This window comes from Loxodonta africana, chromosome 11 (genome assembly GCF_030014295.1).
Source record: "Loxodonta africana isolate mLoxAfr1 chromosome 11, mLoxAfr1.hap2, whole genome shotgun sequence".
NCBI classification, from domain to species: Eukaryota; Metazoa; Chordata; class Mammalia; order Proboscidea; family Elephantidae; genus Loxodonta; species Loxodonta africana.
Window position 1 is genome coordinate 3,804,585 of NC_087352.1, and position 20,334 is coordinate 3,824,918.

At 51.7% G+C, this 20,334-nt stretch overlaps 1 protein-coding gene across 3 annotated transcripts; it reads right to left on the bottom strand.

Moving 5' to 3' along the window:
- Nucleotides 1-5,233: 5,233 nt before the first annotated feature.
- Nucleotides 5,234-19,216, bottom strand: HNRNPL (heterogeneous nuclear ribonucleoprotein L). 3 transcript variants are annotated; one of them, XM_064293618.1, is made up of 13 exons: nt 16,370-16,648; nt 14,545-14,663; nt 13,688-13,925; nt 13,501-13,588; nt 12,606-12,700; nt 12,446-12,518; nt 9,095-9,166; nt 8,703-8,983; nt 7,494-7,615; nt 7,019-7,220; nt 6,378-6,435; nt 6,171-6,266; nt 5,234-5,604 (listed from the first exon to the last, which is right to left on the bottom strand). In XM_064293618.1, the coding sequence occupies exons 1-13, from the start codon at nt 16,631-16,633 to the stop codon at nt 5,546-5,548; spliced, it is 1,767 nt and encodes a 588-aa protein (XP_064149688.1). In that variant the 5' UTR covers nt 16,634-16,648; the 3' UTR covers nt 5,234-5,545. The 3 variants fall into 3 exon arrangements, with proteins under 3 accessions (XP_064149688.1, XP_064149689.1, XP_064149687.1); XM_064293619.1 differs by lacking the exon at nt 16,370-16,648 and adding an exon at nt 19,130-19,216 and having other exon boundaries at nt 8,703-9,166; XM_064293617.1 differs by having other exon boundaries at nt 8,703-9,166.
- Nucleotides 19,217-20,334: the final 1,118 nt, after the last annotated feature.

The window sequence follows — 20,334 nt, forward strand, 5'->3', positions numbered from 1 at the left end:
CCGCCATCTCTACTAAGGGCAACCGGAAATTGCGTTCTTAGTTCTTCTGCTGGCCGGGCTTGGAAAAATTGCAGAGGTAGGAAGAGGCGTGGAAATGGGAATTTTGGCCCCGGAAGTTATAAACGGTCTTAGGAGTGTAACCTACTGTCCGGTAACGTTTCTGTATGAAGCTGATCACAGCGCTGTTTCAGAATGGCGCAGAAGGTAGACACAGCCTTTATGTCCAGGGAGGGTATTAACTGCAGCGCTGGAAGTTTGTGATAATGTTGTATTCCGTGTTAACTAAAAAAAAAAAAAAAGAAGAAGAACATCCAGCACTATGAGCTTACCCACGTAACGGGATCAAAGTACAGACGGGCAGCGCTGAACACTGACTGTACCGTGCAGAGCTAAATGTATGTATCCAGTCTGTCTGAATTTCCACAACACCAGGAAGCGTCCAGAGGAAACTTTTCAGAGTGAAAGTTACTAGTTCAAGGTCGCTGGGAGTGCAGTTCAAATTCTCCTTGAAAATCCTACACGGCAGTTCCACTCTGTCGTATAGGGTGGCCGTGTGTTGAAATCCATTCAACGGCAGCGGGTTTGGTTTTTGTTTGGGGGCTTCAGTATTGCTGAAATAGGGATTTATGTGGCTCTAAAGTCCATGTTCTTAAAATGTTTGTTAGAAAGAAAGTCACTTTGAAAAACAGCAGCGTATAGTAAGTGCTGTAAAACTGCTTAGGAATGAATGTCAAGGAAGATGTTCACTAAGGCAGTAAACACATGTGTCTCTGGTCAGATGGGACTGAAGGATGTATCTTTCTTTTTGAACACGTCTTCTCTGCTTTTGCAGAGGCTGCCTATCCATCAACAGAGGACTGTTTATTTACAAAATGAAAAAATGAAAGCACTATGCTGATACTGAGTGAGAAAAGTTAAGATACAGAACATTGTGTATAACCACGTGGTGTAAAATAGATGGTCGTACATGGCTGTAAAAGAGCCCTAGCTGCACAACACTTAAGCACTAGGCTGCTAACCAAAACGTGTAGGTTTGAACCCATCCAGACACTTAGTGGGAGAAAAGCCTAGTGACCTGCTTCTGTAAAGATAACCCATTGCCATTGAGTCGTTTTGACTCATAGAGACCCTATAGGACAGAGTGCCGTAGAACTGCCCCATAGAGTTTCCAAGACTGTTCTCTTTGTGAAAGCAGACAGCGACGTATTTCTTCTGCGGAACATTTGATGGGTTTGAATCACCAAACTTTTGGTTCTCAGCTGAGTGCTTAACCACTGCACCACCAGGCTTTTGTCCATAAAGATTACAGCCTAGAAAGCTCTATGGGGCAGTTGCACTTTGTCACGTGGGGCTGACTCAAAATTGACTTAGCACCCGGCAACACATGGATGTATGTGTATGGAACACAGTATGTATGTAGACTGTGTGAGGAGACTCAAAACATTGCTAATAATGAATGGAACTGGGTGCAGGGAGACAGAATAGGGAAACTCACTCTTTACCCACTTTATCCATTGCCGTTAAGTTGGTTCCAAGTAGAACGGCCCCATAGGGTTCCCAAGGAACAGCTGGGGGATTCGAACTGATGACCTCTTGGTTAACAGACATAGCTCTTAACCTCTGCACCAGCAGGGGTCTCTGTAGCTTAAAAAAGCAAAAAACAAATCCTACTTGATTTCGTTTTTGGCTGGAAGACAACTGCGGTTTCTGCTTGTTAGAGGCTGTTTGAAACTTTCCCTGGTGAAGCAGTTTGTCCATCTGATAGATGATGCCATGTGACTTCTGTAGATGTTAACCATGTGAGTTTAACATCACAGTAAATTTCCAAAGACTGGATTCTTTCTCAAGCCCACATGCGGTAATCAAGTCACTGCACCTGAGACCTGCTTGCTCTGAGGCAGCCTCTTCTCTCCAGTAGGAGCCAAGGTTCTCAAACCAGGCTTCTTGAAGGCTAGGACCTGCACTCCCAACTCTAAACCGTCTTCAAAAGTTCATGTCTAGAGGCAGGGCCAAGATGGTGGAATAGACAAGACACTTCTGGGGAGCCCTATTACAACAAAGACCGGAAAAACCAAGTAAAACGATTGTATTTATGACAAGCTAGGAGCTAAAAGAGACTTATATAAGTGGAAAAACATACCTTGCTCATGGATAGGAAGACTTAACATTGTAAAAATGTCTATTCTACCAAAAGCGATCTATAGATACAATGCAATTCCGATCCAAATTCCAACAGCATTGTTTAATGAGATGGAGAAACAAATCACCAACTTCATATGGAAGGGAAAGAGGCCCTGGATAAGTAAATATTACTGAAATAGAAGAACAAAGAGGGAGGCCTCACTCTACCTGATTTTAGAACCTATTATACCACCACAGTAGTCAAAACAGCCTGGTACTGGTACAACAACAGATACATGGACCAATGGAACAGAATTGAGAGTCCAGACATAAATCCATCCACATATGAGCAGCTGATATTTGACAAAGGCCCAAAGTCAGTTAAATGGGGAAGAGTCTCCTTAACAAATGGTGCTGGCATAACTGGATATCCATCTGCAATAAAAAATGAAACAAGACCCATACCTCACGCCATGCACAAAAACGAACTCAAAATGGATCAGACACCTAAATATAAAATCTAAAACAATAAAGACCATGGGAGAAAAAATAGGGACAACATTGGGAGCCCTAATACATGGCATAAATAGTATGCAGAAGAGAAACTAGATAACTGGGAGCTCCTAAAAATCAAACACCTATGCTCATCCAAAGACTTCACCAAAAGATTAAAAAGATTACCTACAAACTGGGAAAAAGTTTTTAGCTATGACATTTCCGGTCAGTGCCTGATCTCTAGAAACTGCATGATACTGCAAAAACTCAACTACAAAAAGACAAATAACCCAATTAAAAAATGGGCAAAAGATATGAACAGACACTTCACTAAAAAGACATTCAGGTAGCTAACAGATACATGAGGAAATGCTCACGATCATTAGCCATGAGAGAAATGCACATCAAAACTACAATGAGATTCCATCTCATTCCAACAAGGTTAGCATTAATCCAAAAAACACAATAAATGTTGGAGAGGTTGTGTTGAGACTGGAACACTTATACAGTGCTGGTGGGAATGTAAAATGGTACAACCACTTTGGAAATCGATTTGGCGCTTCCTTAAAAAACTGGAAATAGAACTACCATATGATCCAGCAATCCCACTCCTTGGAATATATCCTAGAGAAGGGCCTTTACATGAACAGATATATGCACACCCATGTTCACTGCAGCACTGTTTACAATAGCAAAAAGATGGAAGCAATCAAGGTGCCCATCAACGGATGAATGGATAAATTATGGTATATTCACACAATGGAATACTATGCATCGATAAAGAACAGTGAGGAATCTGTGAAACATTTCATAATGTGGAGGAATCTGGAAGGCATTATGCTGAGTGAAATTAGTTGCAAAAGGGGAATATTGTATAAGACCACTATTATAAGAACTGGAGAAATAGTTTGAACAGAGAAGAAAATATTCTTTGATGGTTAGGAGAGGGTGGAGGGCGGGAGGGAGAGGTATGCACCAATTAGATAGTAGATAAGAACTACTTTAGGTGAAGGGAAAGACAATACAGGGGAGGTCAGCACAACTGGACTAAACCAAAAGCAGTTTCCTGAACAAACTGAATGCTTCGAAGGCCAGTGTAGCAGGGACAGGGGTTTGGGGACCAACCCCTCCTGAGATATATAAGCCAACTGGTGTAATAAAATCTATTAAGAAAACCTTCTACATACCACTTTGGACAGTGGTGACTAGAATCTTATTAAACGCTAGCAAGCGGCCATCTAAGATGGATCAGTTGGTCTTAACCCACCTGGCGCAAAGGAGAGTGAAGAACACCAAAGACACAAGGTAATGATGAGCCCAAGAGACAGAACCAAAAAAAAACCAAACCCAGTGCCGTCAAGTCGATTCCGACTCATAGTGACCCTATAGGACAGAGTAGAACTGCCCCATAGAGTTCCCAAGGAGCGCCTGGTGGATTCGAACTGCCGACCTTTCAGTTAGCAGCTGTAGCACTTAACCACTATGCCATCAGGGTTTTCCCCAAGAGACAGAAAGGGTCTGGTAAACCAGAGACTACATCAGCCTGAAACCAGAACTCGACGGTGCCTGACTACAACTGATGACTGCCCTGACAGGGAATGTAACAGAGAAACCCCGAGAGAGCAGGAGAGCAGCAATGTGGCACGCAGACCCCAAACTCACATAAAAAGCCTAGACTTAATAGTCTAAGACTAAAAGGTCCCAGGTGCTCATCATCCCCAGGCCTTCTGTTAGCCCAAGACAGGAACCATTCCCAAAGCCATCTTTTCAGACAGGGATTGGACTGGACAATGGGATAGAAATTGATACTGGTTTAGAATGAGCTTCTTGGATCAAGTAGACAAGAGACTATGTTGGCATCTCCTGTCTGGAGGGGAGATGAAAGGGTGCAGGGGGGGTCAGAAGCTGGCCAAATGGATAGGAAAACAGTGGAGGGAAAGAGTGGTTGTACATAAATTTTTGTATGAGAGACTGACTTGGTTTGTAAACTTTCACTTAAAGCACAGTTAAAAAAAAGTTCACATCTACAATTACGGAGCACCTACATTGCAATTGTACATGTCTTTTAGCTAGTAATTCCACTGGTAGGAATTTATCTCCAGATTACTATAAGGGAAGGTGGATATGGTATTTGGATAGTTGTTGCAGTACTATTTGCAGTAGCAAGAAACTGAGTATCTTTGGGACCAGGTTAAATTAATGGCACAGCCATACAGGGGTCTTCTGCAGTGGTAGAGGGACCTCTGTATGTGGTATGATACAGAACACAGAACAAAGCATCTTGGGTAAAGGGATTAGGAGTCTCTTAATTTTATCTTTCTGGAGTTTTATTTTTGAACTGTGTTTTTCTGCAAAGGTGTTTTCTTTGCAGAAGGGCTAAGACCCCTGCTGTTGACTTTTAAGTGACTCTCCATCTAGACTGAACTTGCTTGGGTTGGGCCCATGAGGATTTTCCTCAAAAGACTCCCTACTTCTTCGCAACATTCCTGGCCTGCAGCTCTGGCCCACCTGGCTCCTCTCAGGTCTGGGCCTGGGCACTGGCCTGCCTGTACCTCCTTCAGAAGACCAAGCAGAGGGAAAAAAATATACACCCCCTAGAAGTCACCAACAAGAGCTGTTTCTTTTCCAAACAATTTTATTGAAATGTGCCAAGATTACACGGGCAGCACAAATGTATGAACGGGGGAAAAAAAATCACATGTACAGTAATTTTTAAAAAGTGAAGGTTAATCTTGGGAGATACCAGTTCCCCTCCCCCTCCCCTCCAGACTTCCAGCATTTCCATTACGGTTAAGCTCAACTAACCTAGCATTAAAAAAAAAGAATACAAGAACTTCTGCAAAAAAAAAAAAAAAAAAAAAACCCAAACAAAAACAGCAAAAAGGAAAAATGTTCTCCTGCTCAGATGGGACTCTTCCTGGGCACCTAATTAGGAGGCATGCTGAACAGTGGAGAAACACAACTTCAGGGTGTAAGGGTATGGCCCATCTGCAAAGAAGGGGGAGAGAAAATAGGTTTAGCTTGCCCTCTACCTGGCAGCTCCCCCACCCGCATCCCATATTCCACACATCTCCCATTTTCTCCAGCTCAACTGCAGGCTCTAACTGGTCTCTGCCAGATGCGAGACTTAACAATGAGCCAAATGCACAAAGCATTTCTCCTTCCCTTCCTTCATCTTCGTGGAGAATCCCATTGCTAGCCCCCTGCCTGAGTACTGCCTGAGCCAACCTCTCCGGCTGACACTGCTCTGCTAGGGGTATTACTGGCAGCTTCTGACGCTAAGAGAATGCCAGCTCCCTGGAAGACCCGCCTGAGCAACTCCCAAGCTAGTGGAGTGGGTGGCAGCAAACAACAGGCTGGCCTTCCTATGGGGACCATCAGGTAGCTCTCCTGGCGACCAGGTCCCGCCTGCCTGCCTGCCTGCCGGCCTGTGTCAGAAACAGAGAGGGACTCTCTGAGGCCCTGTCTCAATGGCAGGACGGGCCTGCTCTGGCCCAAAGCCAGTCAGCCATGAGGCCAGCAGGGAGATGACTGCAGGACATGCAGATACTCACTTGGGTTTTTCATCTGGTAATGGTTCAGGAAGCCCAGCGTCTCCAGGGCATCGCTCTTGGATTCCCACTCCAGCAGCCCAGAGGAGCTGCGTTCACCTGGTTAGAACGCGAGGGGAGACAAAGGTTTCAGCTGACTGCAGCAGGAAGCCACCAGTCGCCTGTCTACAGACCAGGAACCTGGGAGGAAGGCGGGGGCACTTTACTCACTTTTGCCTGAGAACACTTTCACAGAGGAGGGCCGCTTCACTCCCAGCTCATCACAGATCTGCAAAGGAGACACCAGACTCAGAAACGCAGGCAGCACCGCACGGCAGCTGTACCCTACGTGACTGACTGCTTGGAGTGTTCTGGAGAAAAGGGTTTCTAACTTCTACACAAGACAGGTCTGAAAATTCCACTCTCAATGTTGCCAAGGACTGGGAAGGACTTTGTACACTTCCCCCTTCAGCAGCTGTTGGAGTGCATTGATCCTAAGTAAATGTTTACCGAACAGCAAACTCTCAGGCCAGAGCAAGATCCAATGTCCAACTCGGCCAGTTAGCCCTCATCTCCGCTACCCCCCACAGGTGCCCTAGTTCCCTCTGACCTCACCTTCTGATGTTATCTAGGCACCCTGGGGCCCTGACAACGTGGCTGTTCTGAGACTGGGCTCTGATCCCTGCTGTTGGCAGAAACCTGTAAGCAGGATCCTAGTCTGTCCTGGTCCCTGCTGTGCTTCCAGCACTAAACTCAAGGCCTAGCAGAGCAGGAGCTCAGGAAATATCTGCTGAAAGAGCAAATTAAATAAATGACCTGCTCAGATGGCTGTGCTGAGGGACCAACTCCTTGAGAGCCTCCGTGGCACCCACCTCAAAGAAGTTCTCCTCAGTCACTTCCAAGGGGGCGTTGAAGAAATGCAGCACATTGCTGGGGTGCTGGATGCGGTTCTTTGCTGCCTGCTCCGGGGTGGAGAATCGATTGTTCCTTGAGCCGCTGAAGTCTTTGTAACTGCAGGACCCGTCCTCTAGCCCGTATGACTGACCAGGCATGATGGCTGGTTGCTTGGAAACACTGTTGCAGGAACAAAAGGAGAGCCCTTCGTCAAGACCCAGAAATTGTACCCCATGCCCCGCACTGTGGCCCTGGGCCCGTCAGAAAGCCCTGGGAGCCTCGGGAGCATTGCTCAACAGCTGAGGCCAGGCCAACCCACTTTCTCACTGCTTCAAAGAACACCAGGAACACCCCACACACCCACCCCTGTCTGTCTCCTTGTTCCTCTGCTGGGCTGTGCCTGGAGCGGGCCCCACTCCCTTTCCCTCCAGCCTGGGAGACTAGGGTACCTACCAGACATTCAGCTTCTGCCCGAACATGAAGTTGTTGTTGAGGTGGGTGATGGCTCGGTCCACAGCATAGCCATCAGCCATTTCTACCATGGCGGCCCCTGGCTTGCTTTTCATGAATTTCACCTTGGGGGAAAGAAAAAAACAGCTGCAGTTAGCACTTGCCCTGCTTCCAGGGGCCCTTCTTTCACCCTTATCAGTTAAAAGGAACTAGCCCTACTCTGGACCTCGCCCTCCCTTTCCCCATCTGTGAACAGGAGGCCAAGAGGGTGGAGGAGCACCCTGGCCCCCAGAAAGTGCTGAACAGAAGGTGGGCAGCAGAGCCTAGGCAAGGCCAGGACCCAAGAGTGGGCCAGTTAATAAAGCACAACAGCAAACGGTACGTAGCCAGAAAACAGAAACAGCTGTTCCTGTCAACGTCGTTTGTTATACACACACACACTCATCTACACATATTAGATCATAATGTATTTCTCCACCATAACAGTATATAAAAATATTTAAGAACAGGGCAGTGCCAGCTCTGAAGCCAAGCCTCCTAGCTGAATCCTGTTTCCACATAAAAGTTATGTAAACCTCACTGAGTTCATCTATGTGCCTCCATTTGCCCTCCTATCTCGTTAAGGGTTATTACAGAAGTGTAACAAGTTACTACACCTCATTACTCTCACCAGCACCAGGTGTACAGGTAAGGAAGTTAAAGCGTCAGAACTACCATCACTACAGGCCAGGCCAAGAGCTTCCAATGCTAATGTTTCTGGGGCCCAGATAGGTCTGATATAAGGACAAACCACCTGGTCTCAGGGGACAGCCACCAGTCAGCCCCAACTGTCCCATAAGGAAAACAAGAAGGGTCAGTGTTAACGGATCATTTCAAGCTTCTGCAAGAAACCCTCTTGTGATGATTTCTAACTTCAATGTGTGAATTCTGATATAGTTTATAAGATTATATAATGATACAATTTAACTACTGTATGGTATCATCCTCGTTTTTTAACATTAGAAACGAAAAGCCGCCCACCGGTGACGACCACACAAAACCTGTCTGCAGCTGGTGGCCTGGCCTGAGTCAACTGCGCTTTGGGTCTGCCCGCTCCCAGCCAGGCTCCCCTGCCACTTTGCTGACTGCCAAGTCCTGAGGCTCAAGCCTCCCACAGGGGAAAACAGGCCTGCCAGGTTTACAAAGAAAGAAGCGGACCTAGCGGAAGCTCACCTTCTCCACATTGCCATATAAGCAGAAGACATTGAAGACTCGATCACAGTTCATCTTAGATTGATCCAAGCCATAGACCATGAGCACAGGGCTGTCGGCGTGGGGGCCATACTCGGGTGGTGGGGGAGGGGGTGGGGGATGCCCATACTGGGGGCCGTAGCGGCTGGGGCCCCTGCGGTGACCCCCCACAGGTGGGCCCATCCGTCTCCCTTCGTAGTGAGGTGGGGGGGGCCCGTAGCCCTCATCATGATAATGGCTGTGGTACCCACCGTGGGGCCCTCCTGGGGGGTGGGAAGGAAAGAGAGGGAGGACGGGTGAGAATTTGCGTGGCGGACGGCGGGCAGAGGCACATGAGCCACGGGAGTCCACGGAGGGGAACCCCCTGCCCTCACCATATTCTGCAGGGTGATCTCCCAGGAGTGGGGGCTGTCTCTGACGTTTGTTGGGGTTGCTGCCAGGATCACCTGCGGGCAGAAAAAACAGTTAGAGCCCAACTTGCAAAGGAGTCTCTCCCCTTCCTAACTAGAGGCTAGTCTCGAAATCCCTCAGCTCCCATGGGCCTTGCTGTAAACCCTCCCTCCTTACAGGAGGAACCTACTGGGGCCTCCCCTCCTTCCTTGAGTCTAATCCAGGGATGGGTATGAAACTCAAGCCTCCAGGCAGAGGCTTACTTTCTCACCCCTACCCACACCCAAGTGGCTGAGTTTCCTTTTTCTATAAAAGATAAGGCTAAGTTCTGGGCTATCGCCTGCCTGGCCCTAGTGGGAAGCCCAGCTCACAGGCCCTCCGAGGAACTTGCAGCTGCTACAGAAGTCTGGTATGTAATGAGGGCCAAGGATAGCCTTCTAAAATATAACTCCCAATGAAGGACTCGATTAAGAGCAGGAAAATATCCCAGGAAGGCAGACAGATAAAACTTGGCCCCCAAGGTTCCAAGAGCTCTAGGTCCCACCCCTCTCAACCCTCATCCCAGTCACCTTCCCGCCCAGGCCCATCCAACCCAAGAAAAGGGACCACAGGAGCCAACAAGCAGGGCAACATCAACGATCAGTTCAAATAAGCAATCATATACAAGGCATCAACATTCTCGGACCCAGACAATGGCGCAAATCCACCTCCTGTCCCCGGCTCAGTTCATGATCACTACCGTTAACTGAACGCTTGAGTGGCAGGCGTTGCTCTAAGTGCTTTACAGACATCACAGCTTGTAGAATTCCTCACAACAACCCTATGAGGTAGGTACTATTTCAGCCCCATTTTACAAATAAGAAAACTGAACAGTTGGTGGCTGAGCCAGGATTTGAACCCAGGCCTGGCTGACTCCAAAGCCAGAGCTCTTGAGGCCATTGCCCTTTCCTGCCACCCAGCCAGGGTTGTTTCCACAACCAATCATTACAAAGATGGAAAATGGCTACTTACAGAAGTACAGAGTACAATATCCATTTGTCACAAAAAACAAATCTGTATTTTCTCTTACCATTGGACGCTTCAACAGTGAGTTAGCACAGTTCTGAAAGATGGCGTCCCATCAAACATACACTGCGACCCTGCATCACATGGTTTTACAGTCATAAATACAAGTTACGGCACACATCCGCTATAATTTTTTTTTTAAAGAATTGATTTAAAAGTCAATGCTTTGATTAAATCAAAATTGGCTCTCAGATGTTCTGTCCTCAGAAGATACCAGAAAGTGGCAAATAAAGGTGTATGAGGTGGGTAGTGTCCCTCCGTGTTGTCAGCTCCTCACATTTATGTGCTCAGTGCGGTGGTGCGGTGCTTCTGGCTGTGTAGCGCTCCGTGTACGTGTCTCCTGGTTATGGAGTGTGCCAGTGGCCCCACTATGCCCGCGCTTTTGGCCTTGGGAGCACGCCCGGTTACCCGCCAGCAGGTAACTGTGTGCCTCTGAGCTGTTTGGCTGTCTGGTTTTAGGTCTGTTTTGGTTTTTTGATTTTTTTTTTTTTGCTGTTGTGGTTTGGTTTTTTTTTTTTTGGTTTCTGATCTCCAGTTGGTGCAGATTATGTTGGCAGCCGGTGACTGCAGAAAAAATAAAAATATCAAAACAGAAAAGAAAAAAAGAAGGCCCTCCCCAAAACCAAAGAACTTAAAAAACAACAACAAAACAAAAACACCCATATGGCGAGGAATGGAGAGGATCCTATTGTCTTGGAGGCCCATGGAATCTACTTCAGTCTACGAAACGTTCTCCGAAAAGAGCACCGCTGGCTGGCTGGGAGAGCTCTGTTCTCTGTGTTTCCTACTTCTGTGTACATTCTCGGGTTCGAGTTTGCTTGGATTTTGACTTTTTAAAAAATGTTTAATAAAAAGCAGTGTCTGCTGCCATGTTGCGTCTCTTTCTCTTTGTCTCTGTCTGCCTCTGCCTCTGTGCTTGTAGCTGTTCCTTGGAGCGCGGTGTGGTGTTCTTGATGTAGTGAGCTCAAGTCTGCGGCTGTTTCTGGGGACGTGGTGGAGGCTGCATGTTCTGTTCTCTCCAAGAAGAGCTAGTGGTTTTCTACCCTGTGTGTTGGTGAGCAATGTGCAGAGGCAGAGCCGCTGAAGTATGGGTCCTGAGGGGTGGCGAAGCACCGCCCTCACTCCAGGTTACCTCAGCAGCCCATTTTTTGGCCCCCAGCCTTGGGGCAGCCAAAGCTGAGAGGCATCAAAACCAATGCACAGCCAGCCCCTGCCACTAGCCCCTGCTGGTCTGCACATCTTCTACTTATGTTCCTTGGAGAAGAAATGGTTGGTTGCCATGTTTCTGTTAGCAGTCATGTAATGCCATTGCCCGCTCTGGTACATTCATTCCATCACCAATTTGCCTCTGACCTCTGGAAAGGGCAGCCGAGCCCGCAGGGCCCTCTGTGCAAGCTGGGTCCTGGGGAGAGCCTAGCCCACCCTGCCCACTGCGTCCCAGCTGCAAGGGTGAGCAAGACAGGCCTGTCTAGGAACCGGGACCTCTGGCCTCCCGGGGCCTGTGAGACGGCAGCAACCAGCCTCCTCCCTCAGCCCGTGGCCTAGTCGGACGTATCAGACCAAGGCAAACACAGATGGACGGTCTTGCTGAGGGGGTGCCGCTGCTTTTCAAGGCAATCCTCCACCTCTCCCCTCCTATCAAAGGCAAGTCATGCTTGAAAGACCCTAGGAAGGGGGTTGTCCATTAGGGCCCTCTGCAGAGCTGTTGAGTCCCCTCTGCCAAGTGAGGTGAGCCGTGTCCGCCCTGCTCCAATCCAGTGTCTCACCTTCACGAGATCAACTTGCTCAAAGGCTTTGCTGCAAGAGCCCGGGAGCCCTCATCACCTCCCCAATCTGTTAACCCCACAATCAGACCCTCCACAGTAAAGAGCAAGGGGACCACTCCCTTGTGAGTGAGAATGGAGTCAGTGACCCTAACCAGACTCCTAGAAAGGAGGCAGCAGAATCCAGCTAGAAGCTGCTACTGGTTTATAGACCATCACCCTGCTCTATCCTCAGGAGGTCCTGCTCCGCACCCCATCCAACCCTCTGTCTTGCCTCTCCCCCATCAGCTACAACAAAGAGCCTCAAGGAGGTAAGACCTACAGCGGCCCCTCAATCACGCTCACCCCCGCTGGGGTGTGCTTTTCCAGCGTCTGTTCCCCAAGGCCCTCCCGTGTCCACAGGGAGCCCAATGGCATTACATAACCCTGAACCCAGATCTATGAAATGCGCTAGTCGAATAACAACAAGGCAGGGTATGTTTAGCACAAAGTGGGCACCAGGATTACCTTGTCCACTGAGATTGGGATTTGTGTAATCCCAAGTATCCTGATCGTTCTTGAACACATTCAAGCGTGTAGGCTGCGGGGACAAGAAGATGACACTTGAAATCAGCCATGCCCCAGCTCACCTGGTCGCTAACAAGGGGCAGTCCCCACCCACGCCTACCTTTGCATACTCAATCTTCAGAGTGCAACAGCCAGAGTAGATGTCGGCCCCATTGAGTGAGGCCTTGGCCCGCTGGGCGCTCTGTACAGAGTCAAATGTAAATCAAGATAAGGAAAATCCTGTCATGGGAGATCTCTGAGAAAGATCTCCAACAGTCCCAGTAAAGAGACAAGGGTAAGGTGGCAGCCGAAAACTGTGATGCATGTGCGATCTGGGGTCAGTTACCTCCCCACAACCACTAACCACTGGCCAGTGCCTTTGTGCTCTGTACCCACCCCCACCCCAGCCTAGAGGTGCTGCTGGCAGCAACCACCCCTACCACTACCCCAGCCGTTCTCCTTCCCCCAATTCCTTAGGGCAGGGAGGTAACCAACCATATTACCTCCCTGCCCTAAGCTCATGAGTGGCGTACCCTGGGCCTGACTTCACCCCACCCACTACCCAGAATGCCCTATTAACTTCTTCCAATGCTCACATTCCTCTCCCCCTTGTCAGCTACTCTTCAGTCCTCAGATCCACCTAGTTCTGCAACACTCAGTTCCTTCCCATCTTAGGGCCTTTGCACACAGTTTCCTCTAACTGGAATACCAACTCCTATCTCCTCATGAGAACTGGGTAGCATTTCCTCAGAGACATTCCAAGATTTCCTTTTAGAATTCTTTCGCCTTTGTATTCCACACCACCCTGGTCCTTTCCCTTCATCATACTTAAAGATCTGTACTTTCCCACCCTGCATCTGATGACTTGTTCATCAGCCATCTCCCCATCAGCCTCTGGCTGTGATGGCATCTAGCACGTGGCAGGCATTCAGTAGATACATGCTGATTGAAAGAACCGACTCTTGCCAACCCAAGAGAGTCCCTAACCAAGGAACATCCAATTCCCAGCAAAGGATATTCCACCATAGCCTGGACGCCATTCTTCCGGAAAATGACAATTCTCTGGACAGGACCGCAAGGATTACAGATAGTGTAAAGAACATCCTGTAAAAACCCAAAGAAACAAGATGAAGGGCCTCTGGCAAGTCAGTCTGGCTCAAAGGGGATGGGGAAGAAGGGAGAGGGCCTCACGGAAGCACACACCGTGGTAATGGAATAGATGGGATTCAGAATGGTAAAGAGAAGCACACTGTTGACGCTCCGGGAGTCATCTGAGTCCCCGGGGCGGGAGATCTTCTGGCTGGTAGAGTAGTTGACAAAAGCTGGGTGACCAGCAATGTAGATTTGGTTGTCGGCTGCATAGTTCACAGCGTTGCATGCCCCCAACACATCTTCAAACTCCACCAGCGCCTGTCTCTTTTTAGGCATTACCACCACATAGCTGTCAGAGAGAACACAGGTTTCAACCCTCTCAGAGGCATAAGCAGAAGAACAAAGACAACGTCCTCCACGTTCCTGTGAACTGACTCTTCCATGGCCTCTGGACGCCTCCATACCCAGTCGTGGTTTCCTGATCTAAAACACCCCTGCCACAAGCAGCACAACAGGCAAAACAGGTATAGCTTAGTTATCACCTCTGCTGGGAAGCTCTCCTATGCCCTTCTCGCCTCAGCATCAGATGCCTCCCATTGAGTCCTGGTCTTCCCCTACCACAGGGCTAATCACTCCGGGTAGGCAACGGTCTGGGCAGTGCCCAGGACACTTCCGTTTGCCACTATGCTCCCAACATCTAATATGTTCTAAACACTTAGCTGATATTTACTAAACGAAATAACCGACTAGAAACTACTAGAGAGAAGTGGAAAAAAATAATGAACTTGCTACAACCTGATCCAAAGTACAATGACCAACCCCAAGGGTAGAGGGGTCCCAGGACCTAGCCAAAGGAACCTGGACCAGAAAAGCCAAGTCACTACTTTCGACTAGAAACCAGTGATGCCCAAGAATGCCGAGAAGCTGGCTTCTCTGGAAACCCAATGCTTGGCCTCTGAGCCTGGTACCTGATGGGTCCAAACTCCTGCAAGGCCTCCACGAGGTCAGCTTCCACGACGCCATCAATCAGGCCCCTGATGTGAACAACTGGTGAGGCAGGAGTTTTATGCGGATCATCGTAATTCTCCTGGGGAAAGAAAGCAAAAACAAGACTTCATTTTCTGGTCTCTGTACTGTTGGAGACCCAGTCAGATGAAACAGTTGGGTGCAATCAAGGAAGGGTACATGAACAAATGAGGGGCAGTAATTCAAGCCAATCACCACCAAAAAATTCAGAAAATTTGTAGGCCAGCAGAGCTGAAGCCCTGAGTAGCTGGCCACCTGTCCACTGGCTCTTGCTGTAGCTTCGAAGAAAGGCAGAAAAGAGGACCAATTAAGCCCCAATCTTACATTCTTTCAAGGACCTGCCTGTCACTGGTTCTCTCAATCAAGGAAACATGGGGAAAAAAAGTGACTTGGAAGATGCAGGAAAGGCTCAGCAAACACTTGGCTACTGCAGTGGGAGTCAGGGCTTTCCCTTGGCAGTTGCCCCAGCTCCTCTACCCTTTCTCTGGTTGAGCAGGCTGCTACCACCCCACCTGGCCAAGCACTGCTGTTCCCCACCAGCCACCCCCAGGTCCAGTCAGGGGAAACCACCATGTGTCCCAGAAGCTGTGGCAGCCAGGCCAGCCTTGGCGCTTCTTAGCTTCCACTCACTCACCAGGCTACACCTGCTCTCTAAAAAATACTGACTAGCCCAAACTTAAGACAAAAATTGGAGGAGAAACGCCTTTCAGGAAGAAGAGAAACTCCAACTCGAGCACTAACAACCATGACTGCTCCCTTCCCAAGGGAATTATCTTTCCACCCACACAGAAGCCCCTGGGAATCAGCAAAACAGTAACTTTCTCTGCCACCTCTCCTGGGCTCTGGGCCCAACCTCCTGTCACAACCGGGCAGAAGCCCACGGAACAGAAGCCGAAGTAGGTTCTATTTCAGGAACGAACTACACAAGCCACAGGAGGTAGAGCCGCGGCGGTGTGGAGTTCCACAGCCCTGAGTTCTCATCCCAGACTGCCCCTTGCTGACTACAACCTAATTCGCCTCAGCTTTCTTCACCGGCTTTTCTCTAAGTTGAAAAGCTTAAGCCCTACTTAACAAAAAGTTTTATGAATTCAACTAGAATAAACTTAAAATGTGTGCAACAAAGCCTGAAACAGTTTAAAGTTCTAGTGAACTATAACCGTGCACCACCACGAAACTACGGAAAACTCTGCAAGTACAACTTCCAGAACCTGGAGAGAGAGCCGGACAAAAACCTCCAACCTTCCCGTTTTCGACCGTCATAAAAGTATGCAAGTCCGTTCTAACTCTCAGGAATATTCTCAGTTTATCTATCGAGGCGAATTCTCTGCTCAGGAGGTGACGAGGCCACCGCCCACCCGTTCCCGCTCTCGAGGCGCCCCCGCAACCGCCCACGAGGCTGGGCGGGAGAAATGCGCCTGCGCAGGAGGACCGCAGAAAATAATGGCAAAGGGGAAAAAAAGCCCGACCGCGTGTCCGGCCCCCACACGCCAGCCGCGCCGCGCCTGCGCAGTGAACCACCGGCAGCGCGAGCTGCCTTTTCCGGACATCCCTCCTCCCCCATCTCAGAATGACGCGCACGCGCAAGCGCCTGTCCTCGCGCAAACCCCGCCGTTTGCCCAACGCCCGCCCCTCCCCCACCCAGTCAACGGCGCGAGGGCCTGAGCGCGTGCGCAAAAGACACCCCCCCCCCCCCCAAATAAATATCCCCAAGGTGAAAATTTTCCCTCCTTTCCCGGCCACCCCCGGCGCTTTGGAATCTGGTCTCACCCCGCCGCCGCCGCCCGCCGCCCCGGCTCCTCCGCCGCCGCCACCACCGCCTCCGTGCTGGTCGCCGGCGTTGTCAGTCTTGAGCCGCTTAGGTGCCCGGCCGCCCTCACTGCCGCCGCCGTAGTAGCGGCCACCGCCGCCTCCGCCGCCCGCCGCCGCCATCTTCACCATCGCTCCCGCCCGCCGCCGCTGCTCGTCCGGTTGCTGCCTCTGCTCCAGACGCCGCCGCCGCTTCTCCGCCCGGGGCAGCAGCCTCCGCGACATGGCGGCTCAAAACCCGCCTCCCCCCGCCTCTCATTGGGGGAGGGACACGCCCGTCACCCACCGCCCCCACCCGATAGGGGGAGCCACTGGTCCCGCCGCGGGGGGAGGGGAAGGCGCCTCACGCCTCGTGCGTTTATTGGGTGCTGCCCACGCCGTTCTGCGGAAGGGTCCGCCCACGTTTGTCCGGGGCACTCCTTATAGGCGAGCGCTTTCTGCCAGTCATTTTGCTGAACCCGCCGCCTTAAAATAAACTCGAATTTAATAGGTCGAAATTCTGGCACTAAAGCTCCTAGGCCTGGCCTCCCTAGGAACACCGGATGGGCGCCTAAGTCTCCACCCCCTCCCTGAGAAGCTCCGCCTCCTTCCCACTCTCATTGGTTTACTGCCTAATACAACGAACCGAAAGCGCCTTCGTTCCCAGTCCGCCGACTACTTTCCCGCGCCATTCCGCATGGATAACAGGAAACCCCTCCCTTTTGCCTCTCTCCAGTGGTTAATGCGGGTCCCTAGCTCCTGCATTTCCACCCGATTGGTCAATAGAGAGTGGACCGCGTCCCCTCAGTCGGTAGGACTAATGATGGCTTCTGATTGGGTGACAAAGGGGAGCAGCACCTTTGGCGCAGTCTAGTAGAGGCCCGCGGGCGAGAACGGTTGCGCGAACGTGCTTTCGGCTACCCCCTCGGCCGGAGCTGCCGCCTAAGACAGCGAAGGCCAGGAAACCCGGCAGTTCTTTACCGAGTGCCTCCTGTGTCGGCAGTTCGAGTCCGCCAGGCGCTCCCTGGAAACTATGGGGCAGTTCTGCTCTGTCCTGTAGGCTCGCAATGAGTCGGAATTGACTCGACGGCACGGGTTTTTTTGTTTCTTCCCCTGTGTCCAGTGCCGGCAGGCTAGACCAGGACGGAAGTGCAGCTCCCAGGACAGTTTTGGCCCCATCGCCATACCCTATTCCTCTCCACTTCAGCTTTCACAATGCAGGAGGAATTTTTGTAACCCAAATTTGAATCTTTCCCTTAAAGCCATTCGCTGCTCCCGTCCGCTCTCGGACCCGGTCCGGTTCGCCGGCGTCATCTCACCGCTCCACTTCTAAATTCAGCCCCAGTAACTTTTCCGTTTGCGAGAGAGCACCATCTTTTGCGCACCTCTCGGTCTGTGCTTGTGCAGGCCCTCACTGTCCCTTCTGAGAGCTACGGGACAATTCCTCCTGCCTGTGCGGAGCGGGGAGATCCTGCTGCCAAAGTGGTGTAAAGAGCTACGACCGCTGCTAACCAAAGGGTCGGCAGTTTGAATCCACTAGGCGCTCTTTGGAAACCCTACGGAGCAGTTCTACGCTGTCCTATAGGGTCGCTATGAGTCGGAACCGACTTAACGGCAACGGGCTTGGTTTCGGTTTTTGTGCGGTGCAGGCTCAGTCCACGGTTCCCCTCCTTGAATTCAAAAGCGTGCCTTGCCCCTAGCAGTGCAGATTCCCGGGCTTCCTCCGTAACCTCTGACCACCCTGTCCTTTGGTCCCACGTGACAGCCCTAACAGCATGGGCCTGTCTTTTCCCTCGGTCCGGAAGCCTCCTGGGGGCCAAGGAGCAGTGGTCCCCGCCTCGCCCTACCGAGCACCTCGCACAGCGCCTGGAACACTGCAAGCGCTCTGCCGGGGGAGTCGTTCCTGGGGCCTACGGGTCTGTCCGGCCCTCCTTCCTCGGGGGCGAGATTCGGCCACCCAGGACTACCCTGCAGACGATGCCCTTCCTCGGTCACAAGGGCCCGACAAAACGAACAGCCGCAACGGGGAGGGCAACTCCAGCTCCCGGTGCGGGGCGGCGGGCGGAGAAAGGGGGCCGACTTGGCCGCTGGGGGGACACCGTACTTAGCAAGTCAGCCTGGAGCCCTGGGGAATGCGGGGGACGATCTGGAGCCTCTTCCCCCGGGGGAAGGGGGTTCCCGAGACAGGGGCCCTCGTGGGGCCGGTGGCACTAACAAGGCGCGACAGCGGCGGGCCTTCCGCCTTAGGGGGCGACGAAAGTCACGGAGGCTGACGGGGACCCAAGCCAGCTCCTGGCCACCCCGGGGACTCGGCCGACCGGGGCTCCGCGCCCGCGGGGGCGGCGCGACGTCGTGCCCACGTGACCCGTGCGAGGGGCGTTAGGCGCGGCCGGGCCCACTCTAAGGCGGGGTCGCCAGGCCCTACGTCAGAGGAATGCGGTGGGGGGAGGGGAAGGGGCCCTCCTCTCCCCGCCCCCGCGCCCGGCCCGGACGCCCCTCGCGGCGGCGGCGCGGCCGGGCGGACGGAGCGCGGCGACCCGGCCCGGGGCTCCACGGCCCCGGGCTCCACGTCCCCGCCGCCCGCGCCCGGCGCCCTCGCGAGCGACCGGCCGGCAGCGCTCCTGCACCCCCGCGCGCCGCCCCGCCCCCACCCCTTTCGCCCCGGCGGCGGCCGCGGGCCACGGCGGCGCCTCCCACGAAAGCCCCCGCACCCCTGCACGGCCCCTCGGCCCCAGCCCCTACCAGCTCGGCGGCGAGCCCGGCCGGCCGTCCCGGATCGAAAAGGGAGCAGACACTGGAAGTTTTGGGGGAGGGAGGGGCGGGCCTTAAAGGGACCGCGACCGCTTTTCCGTCCGGTGGGGGGGAAAGTGTGTGTGTTCGAGGGGGGCGCGGGTGGCGTGGGGGGAGACCGAGAGTTGCTCCGCTGTTGAATGGAGGAACACGGCTAGAAGGCTAGTGGGGAAAAGGGGCTCAAAACCCACCCTGTCCCCTCCTTGCAATTAGAACAACCGTGTCAGGTAGAAAGTTACGCTCTTGTTTAGGATTCACGCGATCATTTCTCTTGGGTAACCACGTGTTCTGTTGTTTGGGGCACATGTTGGGATGCACACTGTACATGCGCAGAAACGGGCTCGGGGCGCCAGAGACTGATCCAAGGTCCCACAGCTTGTTTAAGTGCTGTGCCAGGGTTTGTCTGACACCAAAGCCGACTCATGTCACCACTGCTCTGCAGCGCCTGTTAATGATTACAAAAACCAAACCAAACCGGTTGCCGTCGAGTGGATTCCGACCCATAGCAACCCATTAAGACTGAGTAGAACTGCCCCATAGGGTATACAGAGAACTGCCGGGTGTTTTCCTTAGCAGCCGTAGCTCTTAGCCACATGGAACGGAGATTAAGACTATGGGCTGTGGAACCAGGCTGCCTGGGTTCAAATATGGAGGCTGCACTTAATAGCTCTTTGGCGTTGAGAACTTGATTTAGCCTTTCCTGAGCCTTTGTTGCCTCATCCAAAAGGGAGATGGTGATAGCACCTGTCTCAAAGCGTTGTCATGAGGAATGCCCAGAATGTCTGGAAACAGAGGCCCTCAAAGGCCTGCTCCCATTCCACAGATGTAAAACCGAAGCCCATGGAGGGGATAGAGCAGCTCGAAGTCACCACAGCTGAACAGCCTCTCAAAGAAAAAATTGCTCCCCTCAACACCCACAGAGGTATGGCCCGCAGACCCTCCTAAACTCACGCCTGCCCCTTTCCACTTGTTCTCAACACGGCGAAGACACTGACTTTCCTTCTGTTCTTCAAATACTCATAGCTCATTCTCACCTCAGGGCCTTTGCACAGCCTGTTCCTTCTATCTAGAATGTTCCTTTCTCAGATCTTTGCTCCTCATCCAACAGGCTTTGGCTCAAATGTCGCCTCCCCACCACCCCAGCCTAGTAAGCCCCC

Coding starts and splice junctions, on each gene's coding strand:
- HNRNPL (XM_064293617.1), bottom strand. CDS start 16,633: ATGTCGCGGAGGCTGCTGCCCCGGGCGGAGAAGCGGCGGCGGCGTCTG. Junction 13,589..13,687: donor CCATCTATTCCATTACCACG/GTGTGTGCTTCC, acceptor GGGTTTTTACAG/GATGTTCTTTACACTATCTG. Junction 7,616..8,702: donor TATATGGCAATGTGGAGAAG/GTGAGCTTCCGC, acceptor CTTTCCCCCAAG/GTGAAATTCATGAAAAGCAA.